Source organism: Neodiprion pinetum, chromosome 1, assembly GCF_021155775.2.
Source record: "Neodiprion pinetum isolate iyNeoPine1 chromosome 1, iyNeoPine1.2, whole genome shotgun sequence".
Taxonomy (NCBI): domain Eukaryota; kingdom Metazoa; phylum Arthropoda; class Insecta; order Hymenoptera; family Diprionidae; genus Neodiprion; species Neodiprion pinetum.
The window spans coordinates 26524186-26543184 of NC_060232.1; the positions used below are offsets into that span (position 1 = coordinate 26524186).

At 37.5% G+C, this 18999-nt stretch overlaps 4 protein-coding genes across 7 annotated transcripts in view; 2 read left to right on the forward strand and 2 right to left on the reverse strand.

The window, feature by feature from the left end:
- Positions 1 to 18999, forward strand: part of LOC138191194 (uncharacterized) — a 214539-nt gene that overhangs the window by 106739 nt on the left and 88801 nt on the right. The window lies entirely within an intron of this gene.
- LOC138191195 (uncharacterized) overlaps positions 1 to 18999 on the reverse strand; it is a 195967-nt gene that overhangs the window by 81866 nt on the left and 95102 nt on the right. The window lies entirely within an intron of this gene.
- The window catches only part of Oamb (Octopamine receptor in mushroom bodies), a 121074-nt gene that overhangs the window by 72602 nt on the left and 29473 nt on the right, over positions 1 to 18999 (forward strand). The window contains exon 3 of one of the 3 annotated variants that reach the window (XM_046622621.2): positions 11422 to 11596. The exons of the other annotated variants lie outside the window; for them this stretch is intronic. The gene's annotated coding sequence lies outside the window, so the exon portion shown is untranslated. The remainder of the gene's footprint in view (positions 1 to 11421; positions 11597 to 18999) is intronic. 3 annotated transcript variants of the gene reach the window in all.
- On the reverse strand, positions 2029 to 6015 carry LOC124217003 (uncharacterized). 2 transcript variants are annotated; one of them, XM_046622333.1, is made up of 4 exons: positions 5222 to 5345; positions 3948 to 4776; positions 3019 to 3409; positions 2029 to 2949 (listed from the first exon to the last, which is right to left on the reverse strand). In XM_046622333.1, exons 2-4 carry the CDS (start codon positions 4773 to 4775, stop codon positions 2645 to 2647), a joined length of 1524 nt encoding a protein of 507 aa, XP_046478289.1. In that variant the 5' UTR covers position 4776; positions 5222 to 5345; the 3' UTR covers positions 2029 to 2644. The 2 variants fall into 2 exon arrangements, with proteins under 2 accessions (XP_046478289.1, XP_046478208.1); XM_046622252.2 differs by having other exon boundaries at positions 3948 to 6015.

The window sequence follows — 18999 nt, forward strand, 5'->3', positions numbered from 1 at the left end:
AATTCGCGATAATTCAAATCTCCGCAATCACAGTAGCCGGGAGATGAAAATAAAGCGCTGGGATACCGAGAAAACTCGTCAACATTCACCCTCTGGCGCACAGCCGTCCAAGCTGTAGGTTATAGACTGTTATACGTGCGGGACAAAACGAAATGGGATGAACAAGAAAAAGCGGGTGCGGAAAAAAAGCTGAATTTTGGGTGTAAAAAAAATGAAAAAATAAAGGAAACGAAGAGCAGAAGCCGTCGGAGCGTTGCCTGTTTTCTCCTCGCTAAATCTCGCCCTCCTCTCTGGCCATCCTTTAATTCTATCTCTCTTTTTCCCTCTTTTTCCCTCCCTGCAGCTTCATTAGAAGGCACTGTATTTATGCTGGAAAAGCAGTTCGCGTCAGTGTGCGGCGTTAATAACGCGAAGGTTTTTGTTATGCACACGTTATTCTGGTCAAGGATTATGAACACACGGGTATCACGCGAAACTCGACGGCTTGGCATGCAGATATGCGAATATATGTTCACAGACTCTGCTGACTTGCCATTCAAAATTTAAAACGCGCTGGTTGATACAAAGGGCGTATATATTTCACGTTATACGCTGTACGTCGGACCGTGAGAATCTATTTTATCACCTGTGAAACGGGCGCGTGCGCATTATAAATACCGCTGGCAGCGCGTTTATCTGATTATTCGATAATGGATCTGATATAAGCTTTGTATCACTATTCAATTTGAATTTCAGGTTTACCGAAATACGTGTATTATTTGAAGCAACGTGTCGTGAATCACAAAAGGAATGAAATTAAGAAATGTGAAAAGAAAAACCGATCGTCCGATCCAAGTTACTATTCATTTATTAAAAACACAATATTTAAATTGATATTCAACAACTCTCTGAGTAAAATTGATGTTTTTTGGCTGATAAATTTATATTCTCGTCTTCGTTTCCTTCGATACATGACGCACACACGTACAAGTGATTTTTCGCGAGATAACTTTTTTTAAACGACAAAAATCTTCATCGAATATTTGATACAGAAATTATACCTTTCGTTGAAAAATTTTTAGGTCAAATAATGACCGGAATTTTTAAATTGTGCATCATACAGAAGGACTCTGTTTTTCACGGAATTTCTCAGATGCAGATTCAAACTTTGACGTCAAATCATAATGTTCAAAGCCAGACTAACTGTAAATTGTGTCTGTAAGTATTTCGGTTGCAAAATTCGCTGCAGGGTGTGTTCACTTTTCGTGACGCAAAACTGGGAGCAATTTCAAGGAATCGGCCGTCACGTTTCGGTCAGGATAAAATTTTGAGAGGAACGACCTTTTGGCACAGAATTCAAGGCGTGCAGGTTTTTGGGATAAATTTTAATAGAGGTTGCGAGTCGTGGAGTCGCGAAAAATCTGCCGTTTCTGATCACGTCCGTGAATCGTTATGCCGCACAAAGTTGGAGTTTCTCATTCTTAGTACAGTCCAGTGAACTCGCTTACGTCAGTCAAGTATTGTTAAGGCTTCCTCGCCAACTTCACTGTTCAGTATCATTTTCCGCGCCCCCAACTTCCGACAATAAGAAAGCGGCTGCCTCCGTAGAAACTCAAAGCCCAAATTATGTCGGAAACTACACTCGGCGAAAAGTGTGACGTAAAACTGGCTTCTGCATTTGAGGTATAAAACACAGAACAAAAAATCTTTCGTCGCTTGATTTTACAACATGAAGTAAATAAGTAAGTAAATTAAAAGTGTGGGGTTGGAAAACTAATGCACAAAAGCTGTGAGTGTGAACAATCGAGTCAAATTTATCTGAGAATATTGCCTCAACGTTGTATAGAAATCGGGAATTGAATCTTAAAAGTCTGATTAGTGACACTTCTTGGAGTAAATATTCTATCGAGACATTTTTGTTTTTTTTAAGTACTCCAATTCCAATTACGTCCCAAGTCCAATCCAATCACGTGAATTTCTCTGCATCTGCGAATTAATACCGTGACCTATTGTATATTGTTACAACCGAGGGGCTTACCACTCTCATAATGACTGTCCCAAGTATGACACCATTGCATATGTATTTCACATATTACATAGTTATTACACTGGTATTACATGTATGGCATAGGGATTACAATAGTATTGCATGTATTGCATAAGTATCCCATAAGTATTGCACGTATTCCACAGATAGTGCACAAGTATTACATACGTATTGCATATGTATTACACATAGTATTACATGAATTACATGACCATTGCATGACTATTGCATACTAATTATACAACTATTACAAGACTATTACATGACTATTATATATTTATATAGATACACATTATATTACTGTAAGATGAGTATTTCTCAGTATACCTATTAACAATGGTTTTTGTCTCACTGTCATTAATTGCATCCCTGAAGTCTTGCTTGAATTACATTAAATAGTTTATTGCAACTATTTTTTTATAACCTCTTTTACCCTCTAAATTTCATAATAAAATTTGCAAATCAACCTTTAAATATAGTAAAGAATAATTCAACGCAACCATAATTTATATATTATAATAATATTCTCTGTATATTTATGCTAATAGTACTCTGGAGAGGTTAACGATACATAATTATATATATTTTTTAGCAATTGAGACGATCTTCAATTAACTTTTAAATCACAGCGTACTCTAACAAATCAGAATCACTGAATACATGATGACGTCTTCGGTCAATTTTCGGGTTGCTCAGAATTAGCTTTATTTGATCTCCTGTTACATAACTTGTATCGTCCACATCTGGAAAAACGAATATGGAGCTCGACGAATTCGTCACTTTTCGCATGAATTTGACTTCATAATCTTCCTCGCAATCTCTGTCTCTTGATTGGATACTTTTAACAACGCCGATGTAGTATTTTTTGGTTTTTTTGGTGAGAAATTCGATCAGCACAAAATTTCCGATATTTGCATCTTTACCTGAAAATTCAAAACGTTGTAACCAGACGTGCAATGATTTCAAATGAAATTTTTTCACAGCAGTATTACCTTGGAGTGAAGTTGTAGGAATAATCTCGAGGATTAGTTTCAAAACTAAATCCGAATAAAAAATATGCCCATCAACTATCTGTGGTGTTGGTAAAGTTCGCATATATCCAGAAATGCATTTGTAATCATGTGACCCCACTGGTGCCGGACGGAGACTAGAACTTATTAATCTATACCAGGTACATAGTACGCCAATACTTTCATTATTGACGTCAGCGCTTAATCTGGAGTATTCTCTTTGTGGGTCTGTTTTTCCAGTTAGATAGACGAATCCAAGAACAAGGCCTACTCTGTATTTCGTTTCTGCCTCAGTGTCTTCTCTAAAAAGCATCCATGTCCCTATACTTATTTCCGGATTCTCTTCGACAGTATTTGATCTAGTAGCTGATTCCTAGAAAAACAATAACATTATACGGAGAACCAAGAAGTTGAAAATTAACACTTTTTGTAGTCATCACAACGACAGGATGTGCCAATGATGGAATCTAAAAAATTTATGAGGTTGAAGTTCGTAACGTTAACGTAACGACACATTATTTGAAAAAAAACTATGTTTTTCAACTTCGTAATTGCTTTACAGAGGCTGTAGTTCTGATGTGGGTTGACTTTGCTTGATTCAAGCCACTATTTATTGATTACTGCATTTCTAAAAAATTCTAAAGTTGCAAAATGGCGATTTTCTTCAAATTGTATCGTCTCGTTAACGTTACGAACTTCAACCTCCTAAAAATTTAGAATCTCAACCAATTGCCGCATAAATTATACAACTCTATTCGTTGGGGTTATACATTTACCATAGAATAATGCTGCATTATATTTTTTTTCTAGGTGTAGGTAGGACATTTTCCGCAGTATTTTAATGAGTCTGGGTCATAAGGAAAGATATTCATTACTTATTTAGGAAGAGTTAATATCAAGCTAATAAGTACCTTCTTGGACAAATGCGGCAGTTCGATTTCTCGTACTCTCTGAAGTCTGTCGCTACTTAAACGGTGCTTGGTTTTATTAAGCAGCCAACAAATGGACGATTTTCTAACGACGTATTCGGCTTGCGACGAATCACGCACGACTGCAAATGGACTCGTTTCATTTAGTTGAACTGTTTGGGTGGAGTAATTTTTGAGTTCCAAAGTTCCTGTTACAGACTGCAACGTAATCATATCATGTTCAAGTTCTGCAGATATAGTGTCTTCATTTGCGCTCTCCGTTTCCTCGCTGATTTCTTCGCTGTCAGATTCGTCGTCTGAGTCTAGTTGAATAGACTTTGCAGAAAAAGGCAGTGTACATAAGATATTGTTGAAAAATATACCAAGGTTCCCGAGATCTTCAATAGCTCGACATTTCGCGTCTTCAACGGTTTTCTGTATTTCTTGATTAGAAGGTAGTGGATATGTGTTGACATTGATTACACTTTTTCTCTCCCTAAATCTTGGAAATATAATATTTTCTGACTCTTCGATGATGATTTCATTTTGTACTTGAATTCTATTGAGACGATGAATGATGTCCATCATGCTGCAGTTGACAATAGTCGAGTACGTGGATGACATTGAACGGACTTGTCGGAAAAAGCTTTCACATGGTTGACTACTATATAAAGATGGCAGGAAGAGTTCTGGTTGGTCCGAATCTCTCAGGCGTATGATGACGTCAATAAGCGTATGAGCATTTATTTCAATGCATGTGTAACAGTTGGAAGTTATAAAATTTTTGCCCAAAGTGTAACTGTCATTTGCCGAAATCCATGCACGCCACATCCTTAAACAAAACACAGAATACCAGATGCTAAATATTCTTTCCAACGGCGTTAATTCAGAATCGATGTATGAAACTACGGTGTTATGTAGTATTTTCAAATACTGACATGTTCCTTCGCTGCCAGGTACTGTATCATTGAGTAATTTTCTGACATTTTCTTGACATATTTTTTGAACAGAAGGGAAATTCATTTTATCCTTTGGGTCCAAGTCAGAATAAGTTATCTGGTGTTTGTCTTTAGATTGTGACTGTATCAATAGTTTCAGGTGACTAACAGTCGCTATATTGTTTCCCATCGGCAGAACAATTGAGTTTTTGATGAAGCGATTTCTTAGCTTTGTACCAATGTGTACAGTATCCTGGCAAACAAAGTACTCACTGCAAAATTCACTGTTGAACCATGTCCAATTTTCTTTACCAAAGAGTAAATCAAGATTCGAAATACCTATTTGGCTTTCAATCCTCATCGCTTTTAACAATCTTGGATCACCATCCGAAGAAAATCCTAATACTCTTATTCCGAATTGCTGACATTGTTCGTAAATAAATTGGAATCTGTTAAGCACGTGTTCGGCTGTGAATTTATTGTCGGTTCCAAATATGCACAGACAAAATGACGCCGCATTTTTTTGTAAAGGCTGTGCCATAATTGTGTACGCCAAAGAAGCAATTGGAATATTTTGCATCGTTTCTTCCATTACTTTTGGTGACGTTGCCATGAAAGATTTGCACTTAGGCATTCCATTTTTATCTGTTGGTAATACCAACCCAATTAATTGGTTAGTTTTTGGGTCATATTGCACGGTGCCAGTAATACGCGTCGCATCTTCGCTTACCCATATGACTAGAGGCAGGTCGGCCTTGATTAAGTAATTTTTCAATTCCTGCAATCGAAGCTGCCCTTCAATGATGTCTGGTCCGTTTTCTAACAAATACCGACTGACAGATGAGGGGGATGGTAGAGGCAAGTTCGCGCATAACGTTTCGTACGACAATCTTCCACCAATCATGAAAATATACGATGCAAACTTTTTCACTGTGCAATCGTATCTGTTCCCGCAAGATTCGGCCTGACTTTGTTTGTCAGAAATTCTCATCAATTTTCGTACTAACAAGTTACTTTTACTGTTTTCATTGACTGTTGGACAAGACTTCGTTAATTTTTTCGATGCCGATTGTGCTAATAAATTTTTCACGCAATCCTTTAATTCTGCATTATATTTCAACAGCAATTCCATTTCGTTCAATGTTGGAAAATAATATGGAATCGTTCTCTCTGTAGTAATACTCTTCACTCTTTGTCGGTAGGATTTGTCACTTCTAGTTCTTAGATCTTTTTTAATTTTTTTTTCACAGTCGGAACTTTTTGTATCTATAGTCTTAGTATTTTTGGTATTACTAGTCAATGGGGTTGATAGAATTTTCTCGGAACAAAGAACCCCTTTTACATTATTCCGAGGTTGAATTCCCCCTGTAACTCATCATTTGTACTTTCAACTATCACAGCTTGTGATCTAACATCCGATTCATCATTTGGCTTGTCACGTGCAGATACTTCGAGTTCTTCATCGCTTTCAATTCGATTTTTCGACCGTTTAGTAGGTTTCGCTTCCGTTTCGTCATCACTCTCAATTTCTCTAGTAATATGCCTTTTTCCCCTGCTTTTTTCAATTTTAATAATATCCCTTCTTATTTCAACGGGTGTGACTAATTTCACGTCTTCGATAATTCTTGGTAAATTTTGGCCGAGCTTCTGGTTCTTGTTTGCGATACTGTCGCTCAAACTAGCATTTGTATTCCAGTTATCATTGTCATTGGTGCCTTTATCGAATACATCCGTAATAAGTGGTTGAACCTCGGGTTGAACCTTTTTACAACTAGAAGTAAAAGCTGTAGTGTTAGCGACGACGTTTTTGAGAACATTTGCTGTATTTTTTTCCGCCTGACCCGATTTTGTATCAATTTTATTGCTATTGTTATGCTTGCGAGGAAATAAATTTTCCTTCGAATTTTCCACAGGGTTCAAAGTCAAATGTTTTTCCTTTACGTGCTTCATAAAATTTTGACATACCCAACGAGTTTTCCTCGGTACTGATTTCCCGTATTCGGCTTTATGCGCGGTAATTTTAGTTTTACACAGGCAACACGATATTTTCCCCGAATAGGTAATTTCTTCGTCAACGTCTTCTTTGACAGATACCTCTATATACCGATTTTTAGGGCTTTCTAAATAATCTTTGAAGGTTTCTTCACCATCTGGTTGCTTAGAAAACCAATTTTTAATGAGCATGTATAATTGATCTTCTTCACTCAATAAGTCCTGTGATTTTCGTGACTGTGGATCTGATTTTTTTCCCGATACAGCTTTTAGCGTTTCCTTGGTTTCTTTTTTTGCTTTGATGTTAGTTAATTTTTCATTAATATCCTGTTCGGCCGTAGCAAAATGGTTCAACCCCTTTTCTATAATATACTTCTGAATTTCGAAGAGGCAAAACCTATGTCCTCGTAGTATGCGGAATTGTTCAGGTGTATTACTGTAGATACCGAAGAAGTCTGATTTTGTGTAACCATCTTCGCCTAACAATCCCAGCATGTCAGTTTGGGCAAATTTCTCCATTTCTAGAAAGGCTTCGCTTGAAAGGTTTTTCAGAGCGGCCGCTGAATCGAAACCCAGACAGGTGAGGAGATGCTTCAGGTACAACGGTGGATCAACTCCAAGTTCCTTCCTAATTACGACCCAAAACTTTTGTTCTTTAACATTTCCAGCGATGGTCTTCGCCATACTCTCCTTTTCTGCCTTGCTCGCTGATTCCTCCATGCCTAACTCCAAGCTAGTTTTAGATCAAACATCACAGTTACCTGCTGACATTGTGAATGTCAACTAGAGTGATTGATTCCAAAATATAGTACAATTTGTGACACTTCTGGAATGAACAATGAGTAAGGAACCAGGACAAACTGATAGAGATCTGATTTCTTAGAACTTTCAACGAAATCGTATGTTTTCATGAAGTCAATTGAAAAACGCATAATTATTGAATCTATTTGGAATTTAATTGAAATAATTGATAGTGTGTCACAATTTTTGAGCACTTGTAGATGATTCTGTCCTGCACTATGCGACAGTTAGGATTTTTCTTTTATTTTTCATTTCATAAATTGGTAGGTGGTAAAAAAATTAGGTCATATTCTTTCTTTTCTCTTGGATTGACGCAAACTTAGAAGCAATACAACGGATCGGAAATTACAACAATATCACGTCACCCATGCTAAGGTATATTTACTTATATTTATATAACAAAAACCGCTGAAATTCAATTGCCTGTAACTTTTGTACAGGTCAGCAAGAAATAATTGAATATTTGCCAGATCTAAGCGACAGATTAAATTAAGTACGTACCTTTCCGTCATTCACGTGTTGTAGCCGGCAGACTCACACAATCAAGTCGAGAAATAACGGTCCATAGGTTATACAAACAGTTGCCAATACGAATTTCAAGGTTATGTCACGAATCCGGTAAACACTGTAAAGCGCATGCGCTTGGTACTGCGCGCGCAGGTATTACATGACTATTACATGCTGTATTACACAGGTATTTCATGGTATTTCATGACTATTGCAACCACCATTACATAATATTACACGACTATTACATGGTATTTGCATGATATTGCATGACTATTACAGGGTATTACATAACTATCGCACAGTATTACACGGCGTTACACTACTATTGCATGATATTACACGAATATTTCATGGTATTGTACTGAGATTACATACCATTGCATGGACATTACATTTGCAGCTGTCCCAACTATTACATGAGTGATAAACCCCTCGGTTACAACGGTGCATCCGATTTCCAAATTCAAAAGAGGAAAATTTTGTTCATTGAGAAATCATCTGGTCAAATATTTTCTAAAAAAGTTCAAATATTCATGGTGCAGAAGTCTGAGACATCTAGAAATTCAGCAATTTGATACGCTGTATCATTCCAACGGTCTAACCAATTTCCAAAATTAATCCAGTATCTTTTTTTGGTCAGAGATTATCCAAGTGACGGTTTCCGCGATTTTTTTTCTTACATACACAGAGTCAACTGAAATGCGAAAAAAATGATACTTTTCCGAATAAAACGAGCGATCGTAGAACGAAATTGAGCAAATCTACTAGACTTTCAACCATTATGAAGCAATTTTCCAATATGAAGTATCGACTTACAATCTTTTCGGCATTACTCCAGCTATTTTTATAGATTTAAAAAAAAACATCCACTCAGTTTCGGAGTACGGAAATATGATAAACACTCAATTTCGGACTTCCTAGTAACATAATTAATAAAAAGTATCGATTTCTTGTCAATCAAACCTCTTCAAACCCTGACATAATTTAGCCATTTTCGTATCGATTATACTTGGTTTTATTTAAAAAAATAAATAAATAAAATAATGAAAGATGATGAAAAATTAGTTGCATGTATTACGAAAAAATTCCGTCCAGGTAGCCGCAAAGAGGTCCCCGTCAATAGCTAGACAAAGAACTTCAACTAGAGCAGGTGCATCTACGATAGGACCTTTTGTTCCAAAGACAATGACGCTGGCAGACTTGCTTGGTCTCAGCTGAGGTACGTGGGATCCAATCATCAAAGAAATCACGCTGCTTTAAGAAAGATTCGATAGCGGCTGCACTTCGTTTATCTCGGATACACGAAACACCTGATGTTCGTTCTCTTTTCCTGCTCTCGCGATCTCTCTGCGACATCAAGGTTTATTGTCAGCCTTTCCGAACGTCGAAAAGTGAAGAGAAACCAGGTGAAAAAGTTATACATGGCAGCCGCTAGTTAATCGGATATTCATTCACCTGTTGATATTGTTCCTACGTTTTTGGTTGCACAACGTCGCAACGAAACCGCAAGAGATTCTCATTTTTCCAAAATTTCATCGTTGAAAGACGAGAGAGAGAGAGAGAAAGAGAGAAAGAGAGAGAAATTAGCATTTCAGGAATTTACAATTACCAGTGCAAAATAATGGCTTCAGATATTCGGTGCTAACACTCAGACTCGAGAGACTCTCTCAAAGTAAGATACACCGATGAAAAGACTTAGTAATTTGAAATTCTAACGATATTTCACAAGGAATTAAATTGCGCGTGATTTATTAGACGGAATTCAATGAAAAGATCAAAGCTAGCTTACCCTTGTAAGAATTAATCGTTAAATGCGCAGTGCCTGCAGTTGGTTCCTCGTGTTCCTTCGATTTGTATCTATTTTGCTTTTCAAATCATTATACATAATTATTTCACTTCAAATTAAACTACGAGTTTATTGCACTCCCGGATGATGTAAATTCCGACGAACTACGTATAACGAAGTCGAATTGTAATCATTTTTTTACAAAGTGAACACTCCGCATTGTCAAAATTCCATACGGTTATAATTCTCTAAATAATATGAATTGCGTCGTCTTTTTAAAAAACCGTAGGTAAATTTTTCGCCAATTCATTAATATCGTTGAAAATTCGACGTAACGGTGAATATGAATTTTGAGCATCCAAAACTTTCAACCGCACCCTAAAATCTGAGTGTCAAAAATTCAATCATGAATGATACAGAAAATAAAGCAAAAAATTTTTAGCAAATTCTCCCCAAGAGGAAAATTCAGACATTACTTTACCTCTCGACGACCTTCCGCACACAGAAGCGCGGTGAATAGCCGCGAAACGAGGCGCTTATTTTGGCATCCCTCTACGGGCTAGCAGTGGAAAATTATTGTCCTCACGATATCGTCCATATCTCTCGATGGATTAAACAACCGGTTTCCCCAGCAGTGCCGAAGCGCCCCGCAATACGTTACAATGATAATAATAACGAAGGCAACGCGGTCTCGCGAATAGGTACGTACGTGTAACGAAATTCTGGACCACTCGATTGCTGCAGGTATGATATTGCATTGCGCATGGTTTGATACGTGGCGGTGTATCGAGGGAATCTGTGAATTCTGACGTTTGGTGAATTTAAAAACAGCTCGATCACTCGTAGAGATAATTTACCGCAAAGCCGTTCAATCTTCACGGAGAAAAGAAAAGAGCAGATTTTGTTCAAAACTGCAGGAAAAGAGGGACGCCTCAGGTTTTTTGGAAAAATATACTTTGTAGAATGCAGAATTTACTCTGGAAACTGTGAAAACCACTGTGTGCAAAGTAAAACCTGCTATATTTATAGGGAAAAATATAGTTGACGCGAGTTTTTTTTTTTTTTTTTTTTTTTCACTAAAAACCCTGATGTGTCCCTCTTTTCCTACAATTTTAAGTAAAATCTGATCTTTTTCTTCCCTTCATCTTGTCACGTATCAAACGTGCTGTCGAAATATTTTCTCCAAAATTTGTTATAATCTTATCCTCTGTTTCCTGAGTCTATTGAAATTACTATATGAACGATTATTGCGGGTTGATAATTAATTTGGTATTAGTAACAAAGAATCTTTTGAGATTCCGCATTCGACATTCACGATTGAAGCTTTCGATAACATTTCATCAAAGCCGGTCATGAATTGATAGAAGAAGTTACACATGCTTTACCTACAATATTATTTCAGCTGAGCGTGCAAAATTTAAAAAAGAGGTTTTTCTTCTCTCATGTTTAGACGTGGGGCTTGAATGTTTTGGAAAGTTTCACGGCGGTATTTCGGCCCGCTGTGAATAGGTATCTGGCTTTTCTCAGACCATCTCACCTCCTTCGAGAAGTGGCGCGATATCCGCGCAGGTGTGGCGTGATGAAAGAGAAGATGAGAAGCGCAAAGATGGATGTTTCAATTTTCGGTACGTGCCTATACTAGCTGCTACGGATGGGCGAAATGGCCGAGGAAATAAGAGCGAAGAGAAAAGTGAAAAGTGAAAAGAGTATGAAAGAGAAGAAAAGAATATCAGGAAATTTGAAAAACCGCCTGGAATATATATAAGCGATAAGTTCAGACTGAAGAATTCTTGCCTCCAAATGGACTCCTCGCATGGATACTTACTTACTGTCTGTATAACCGGGGACGCCTCTCTTCATTCACTCGCAGTGCAATGTCTTTCGAGATAAATTCTTACCGACATTGAGCCGAAAATTTCATACGTCGAATGGATGAATTTTTATTCCTCTTTCATAATTTTCTCTTTCATCACCTCAAAATTTCACGTCTGATGGCGTCTTTTAAATGAGTAGAATTTCACCCGATCCTCCAACGAATAACAAATGTTACACATTCACAGTCTGAACCAATTTTAGTCATTTAACGAAGAATCTTCAGGAGCTTATTAAAATTCAAGCCGAAACGTATATATTCTAAATTCTATCATTCCTGTTCGATAAATTAGTTGTATATTTTCTAGGAGGGTAAAATCAGGGTACAAAGTGAATGATAGTTTACATTGTAATGTAAAGATCTCGCGTTACGGAATAAAATTGTTGACCGAAAAGAAATGATCCAACAAACACAAATAAATCAAGCAATGAAAAATGCTTATATCGGCGATACGTGATTCTAGATAGAAATCAGAAACAAGACTGTTTTTACAATAATACTGTAGTTGACTGAGCAACCTTATTCATTTCGCGACATATGAAAGCTCTTACATGTCTTTTATCTATGACGACCACTGGATGAGAGAAGGGGGCAAAACGGGTCATTTCACCCTTTGTAGCAATATTATAAACTATCAGGAAAGTATTGTTATGAAAAGTCAGCTCGGTCAGTTACGAATGGTGCTCAAATCCATTTCTGAGTTTGAATTCGGACGGTAATCGTTGAAACTTAAACGTTTTACGCGCTGTAACTAGTCTTAATTTCATAATCCCAGACATAATTTGATCCTGAATTATCCGATTCAAATCAAAGTTTCAGTTTTCCCCCGAGACGCAGGTTGAATCGCCGTGATCCCGGAGTGCCGTGAGTTAGAATACCAAACCAGCATTTCTAGTCTGTGGTCAGAGATTGGACTCTCGCCTTACTCGTTGTACAATCTCCTCAACCTAAGTTTCAGCTACCTCCCGGTAGAATTTCACTATGAAACTCAAGACGTGGAAACCCGACGGTGCTTGATTATACCCCATTCATGCAACGACGAAGCTGCAGGTTTAGCGAACAGAATTACCAGCTCCAAAGTACAAAAATTAACGTCTACACATCGGGAGAAATTTTTAGTTATCGTTACTCCACATTACTTGACTTTTTTTACTTTTTATCACAACAAAGAAATACAGTTTTGAGGTTTGAAATGAAATTGAGTTTTTTATCAGTGTACCACATGGTTGAGTATACATGTGTTACGGTATTCTTTTTTGTTACGGTCACTACGACAATTTCATGCTAACGCTACAATAAAATGATTTTAAGTCCTTATTTGACTGGAAAAAGTTAGTAAACTAAAGATACATACTTCACGGTGCAGTAGCATGAAAATGTAGTAACCGCACTAAATGTATAAAATATCTCTCAGTGCAACAACCACGACAATCCGTCAAATGGGCAAATTATCTTACGACAGTTCAACATTCTAGATAATGTATATAAAAATACTTGCTCACTATAACGGGAATTCTATCAATCGTTACGATTATAGTCGAAAAAAGTTGTGATTTTTTCTATCTGTTTTTTTTTTTCTTACGCTAACTCAGGGTAAGAATTAGATTGACTTCTGCACGCGAAAGTTGTGTTGAAATTCCATGGTTTGTTCTTCTTGAAAAAATAGTCATATGTCATGTATCACGGTAACCGATACTATGGGAACGGGGTTTATACATCACACAAAAGTTAGAACAGCAAACTAAAGAGTAACGACGTTTATCATTTCTAAATGAGTGTGCCGATTACTCGGTATTATAACTTTACCTCGTCACAAAGTGTTGTTATTAGTATCGCTGTACACGATATTACAAGGAACCGCAATCCTTAAATAACTCACTGCCAACAAAACTGGAAACTTGTCTCGTTAATAATGTATCTTTTTTTTTTATACCGTACCCGCTTACTTCACGTCAATTTCGTTGGCGTATCCGACACCTTGTCCGCGAATAATGTATGTAGAAGTTACGTATTTCAAAAACTTTTCTCAACTGATTGGTGAATATTGTTTCTATAGTTTCACTTTCCCGAAATTTTCATACCTCGTATTGTGCGCTAACTTTGTACACGTTTATACGCTGTATAAATGGACATATCTATAGAAATAGACTTTATTAATCATCGGAGCAATAGTACAATAGCTCTCGAAATATGCGATCATTAGTCGGGCCAGATTGTCACTTTTGACAAAACAAATACCCGGGATTAAACAAAGTTGTGAAATTTGAAAGCCTGCCGCGAGCGGCTTCGATGTTATTTTAACAAAGGCCAGTTTTCGTGGTTCGGAGGATACATTATACCGAAATAAATGAATTTATCAGGTAGCAGCTCGAATCCAGAAAGAATATACATTAGCGTGTATCAGACAAAAATAATTTATTATTTTCCACCGCGGCATCCCTTAAAAGGATTATTTTTTTCTCTTTTTTCTTAAATTTTTTTTGAATTTATGGAATAACTGGAGACTTAACATTACAAGTATGGGTTTTCTTTGTGTCGCAAATTGATACTAAGATTGATGTAACTTATGAAAAAAAAAATTATTCACGATACCTCATAAATTCAAAAAGAGAAAAATGTAAAGAAAAAATTAATAATCAACTGAGCGCGATCTTCCACGTAACGTAGAACGCTCATCTCTTGACAGAATCTTTCTTTTAACCTAAATAAACTTTAGGGGGTATAAAATCACAAATAATTTTTTTCTGACGCTCATAAGTTTCATATTTTTAATAGCATTACAAATATTATACATATACGTTTACAATATACGAATATACAACGTATATATCTTTGCACCTCTGTGGATATTATCGAACGAATTTCATCACCTACAGGATACAGAAGGAGATTTAAAAAAAAAAAATGTACAATCTTAGATATTCCGGTAAGAAAATTGTTCAACGAAGTTCCGCATCCCGACTTCCAACGACACACTTCGAATGTCAAACAGCATTTGTATGCCAAAGGATCACGTACATCTCCTGCAGATGAAAAATAGTTTAAAAAACATTTCCGAAGTTCCGTTCATGCGTTCCAAGGATATTCCCAGGGGTGTAATAATCTGCGTTCGTAATTACCTGATTTCTTTTCTCAGCCTCCGTGTTCAAAACTCACGAAGAAATCTGATTTAAATCTACTTCCATATAATGCATGAGAGTGAAAAATAAAAAATACACACTTGATATGATAGAATTTATTATTTTTGACCTGACAATTTCAAAAACAATTTGATAGATCGAATCAAACAGCTAATCTTACGTATAGATATTTTCAAAGATTTCGAATGTTCATAAAAACTGTTCTAATTTGTTGCAGCTGATCCGATAAAATGGTTCAAAATTCTTCAATCATCAAATTTGGAATGTCTATAGTATCATAAGTCTTCGCACGCGAAAATTTCTTCATTGTTTCATGTTCGTCAATGAAGTTGCCAGGGTGAGATTTCCTCGTATTTGGAATGTTTGGTATTAGAATCTTGTTACGGATCCAGAATACCGTGAGAAGTTATATCGTATCCATCGTTTTTGTCCCGTTGACGTGAATTTTTTAAAAATAATTCACGCAAGATTCTTCCGCAGTCCCTTGAGTTTGACAACGGAAATGAGATAACAACCGGTTGAGGTCCGGAAGTCGAGGACGAAGATGGTGTCACGAAGATGGATGGCCCAGATAAAACGTCAAGGTATCGGTTTTTTCCGCGTTACCGCTTCTCGAATTTCCACCACGCTTGATACATCTTTTTAATTTTCAGCTTTTTTCTTCCATGCCATTAGTTCCAATTTTTCCAATTACGAACAGCCATGTGTACCCTGTGCAAAGAATGTAAATATTGCATCACAACAATCGTTTTGTCGGATTATTTCTCTCGCATGAAGTAATTTCTCATAAAAGGTGATTCCACACATCGGCAGCGAAATCGAATAATTGTTTTTTAAAAACATTATATTTGATAGATGAAGATTTGAAAAAAAAATTTTTGCTCGTTAGAGGTAAACAATAATATCGATAATAGTACCCTCTGAGTTAACTAAGTTAATCAAAGTTTCTTCGACGCCAACCAAAAAAAAAAAAATAAAACTATAATAAACGGGAACGCGAATGGTTAAAATCAGAGTTTGACGTCATCCTCGAAAACTGAATGATTAAATTTTTGAAGTCTTGTTCTGCACTCGTACTGGATATAATCTTGATTTGTTGAGCGAAGGGTGAGTAGGCGTTTTAATCGTTACACCAGCTTTGAACGCGTGACGTTTATCGGTGGATAAAGGAGCAACGGGAGAATTTTGCACACATCGGCTAATGCGCCGGTGGATCAACGTACATATAATCAATGCCTATATATATGTATATTCACATGTATGCATATCGCCAAATTCAGAGGGAAAATGTTTAATTTTCATTTTGTTGAAGATAATATTTATGCCTGTCTGGTTATGTGATGAATTATTCAACGGGAACGTCGGCGAATGACATATAATGCACCACCTGCACGAAATTCTCGTATATAATAGATGTATCTGGTGGATAACGTGTACCACACACACACACACACACACACACAGAGAGAGAGACACACAGAAGCCCGCAGCTCTGCTTTCGACGCTGTATATCAATCAGTAGCATGGCGTTCATATATCCATGAACGAGGTTGAAAAAGCATCGTCATCATTTTACCATTAGCTCTCAGTACTGTGAGTGTAATTGATTTTTAGCCACCGGCCAACCGATCATTACCCTCCGAACGATTTTCGTTTTCTTTGCCCTTTTTTCATTTACCCTGTAACACGTATCGCTTTTCTGTCAATCTACAGCTGAAGTGCCTTTATACGCTCAAGAATCTGGCATAATCAAAAAATTAATTGATATAAACTGACTGATTGCATGCATCTGTATTTCTTTCACAAGACGTCTAACTTACAGTTTGTTCTATGAACTGCAGATGATTTTTATGAATTCGGCATTGGTCGTGAATGTACGTTGGAAAATGTTGACTCTTTTACTCATATAAATATCTGATTTCGATGAGTATTTTCATTTTTGACTATAAGTGAAGACTATAGTTCGGCATATAAGAAGAGAGTGAGTTTTCCACCTTTAATCAGAAGATCTAGGGCGCGGTACTATTATTTTGAATTACAGTCACTCGTATTACATTTTCTTATTCACCATTGCGTTAATTTGACACTGCTACAACATTAAATTGCTTTCAAGATGTTATTGAATTAATTAAACGTACGTAGCGAACAACGGGAATAAAATTAACGTTACAAAAAGCAGTCAACGTCGTACATCGACAATTCGTACGACGTACATCGAATCGTTACTCGTATCTCATTTTCTTGCAATTTCGACAATATTCAAATTTTCTCAACGTTCTAAGCGTCAGTTGTACATAAGCGCAAGTCAAACTCTCCGACTCTTATGCACGAATGACTTATACACAATACGCTTTGGCGATAACGATAATGGACGTTGTATACCCATTTTCACATGTGTATTATACGTAGAGCATTACATATCGAAGAAAGGATATGGGTGGTGGTCGATTGATACATCAGCAAATGGTTCGCACAATAGAGACGAGGTCTTTTTTTTACGTCCCCGTTAATGCTTCTATTTTCCCGCCTCCCCTTTTTTCATTCGTCTTCTTTGTACCTATCGGACAAAGAGCGACTGCCAAAGTGGGCTAAAGACACCGAGGCACGTTTTCGGCTAATGCGATGTGTCCAATGTCGATGCTAAACGGTCCTGTAGCCTCCCTACGTCGGTCACACGTGCGCCAGGACCTCGAGGATCGGGGGTTGGGCTGCTCATGATCGATGACTGGGGTGCATGTGACTAAAGTATTACACCCGGCTCGTCCCTGTTACGTGTTATCGCCTTCTCCTCCTCCTCCTCCTTCTCCGAGTGCCTCGCTTCCTCTCTCTGTCTCTCACTTCACCCTCCCACCCTCTCTCTCTCTCTCTCTCTCTCTCTCTCTCTCTCTCTTCGCTGCAGTGACGTCGACAAGCGGCAAGCAACGGGAGACGGTCGACACCCGGGCAGAAAGCTCCTCTGATTGTGAGTATTTGAAACGAAACCGCGGAAGTCAGGTGAAAAGCAAAAGTCCAAATGGCGATTTTGCCCGACGAGGGTAATTTCAAACTCTTCACAATCGGAGGCATTGAGGGGTGACAACTGAGAAATTACCCGTTTTCGTGCCATGAACAGACATAAAAGAGCTTCTTTAGGCTTCGACTCGAACAGCTGCGTCGGTAAGGACGCGTAATTAATCGCCTTTTTATCGTTCCTAATTGATTCGCAGTTGTTAAGCCTAATTTTATCGAGCTCAAGGTTAATTGATGCTGGACCGTTTGAATCGAGGTGATAAAAACTTCGCCGAGCGCAATGCAGCTTATATACTATGACCGATATCGTCACAGTGAAAATTCACACCCACCTTCTAACCGCGAATTAAACCCATTGTTCACGGCACGGTGTATATATATATATATAACCATAATGACGCCAGGTTCGGAGAAAGCCCGCGCAGCTCTAAAGATTTCTGAGTATCATTTGACTGGAGATGAAATTTTCCTCGCATTCATATTCCGCAGTTGCGTAAGCGAAAAATAACATAGAAGGACAAAGTCGAGTAAAAAAATTAATTAAACAAAAAAATAATAATGAAAGAAATCGGAATATTTGAAAATTTTTCCACTGTGTAGTCGATCGTACAACAACCGTACTATAAACGTTGTACTGAAACGAAAGGCGTGATTGCAGCTTTCCACCTGTCATGCATACACACGTGTTACGTATGTACGTATGTATGTATAGAACGATGCAGATTAAACATTGTACGCAGTGTATGATAACGATGCATATTGATAGTTAGCCACAGTTGTCGCGAGGCACGTGTTGATTGAAATAATTCAACCCGGTATACAAGATTTCGGATGCAAACAGACACGCTCGTCGGACAAATCAATGGCTTTACTACTGCGGCTCAATGCGGACTGCGGAACGTTCGACGCTCGCAGGAACTTGTATTCTGTAATAAATAATCTGAAACAGGGCGAACCAAGGTACAAATCTGTCGACAATATGTCAATTAAATTCACTCTGCTCCGC

Coding starts and splice junctions, on each gene's coding strand:
- LOC124217003 (XM_046622252.2), bottom strand. CDS start 6,014: ATGGAATTGCTGTTGAAATATAATGCAGAATTAAAGGATTGCGTGAAA. Junction 3,410..3,947: donor TGCCGCATTTGTCCAAGAAG/GTACTTATTAGC, acceptor TTGTTTTTCTAG/GAATCAGCTACTAGATCAAA. Junction 2,950..3,018: donor TCCTACAACTTCACTCCAAG/GTAATACTGCTG, acceptor TTGAATTTTCAG/GTAAAGATGCAAATATCGGA.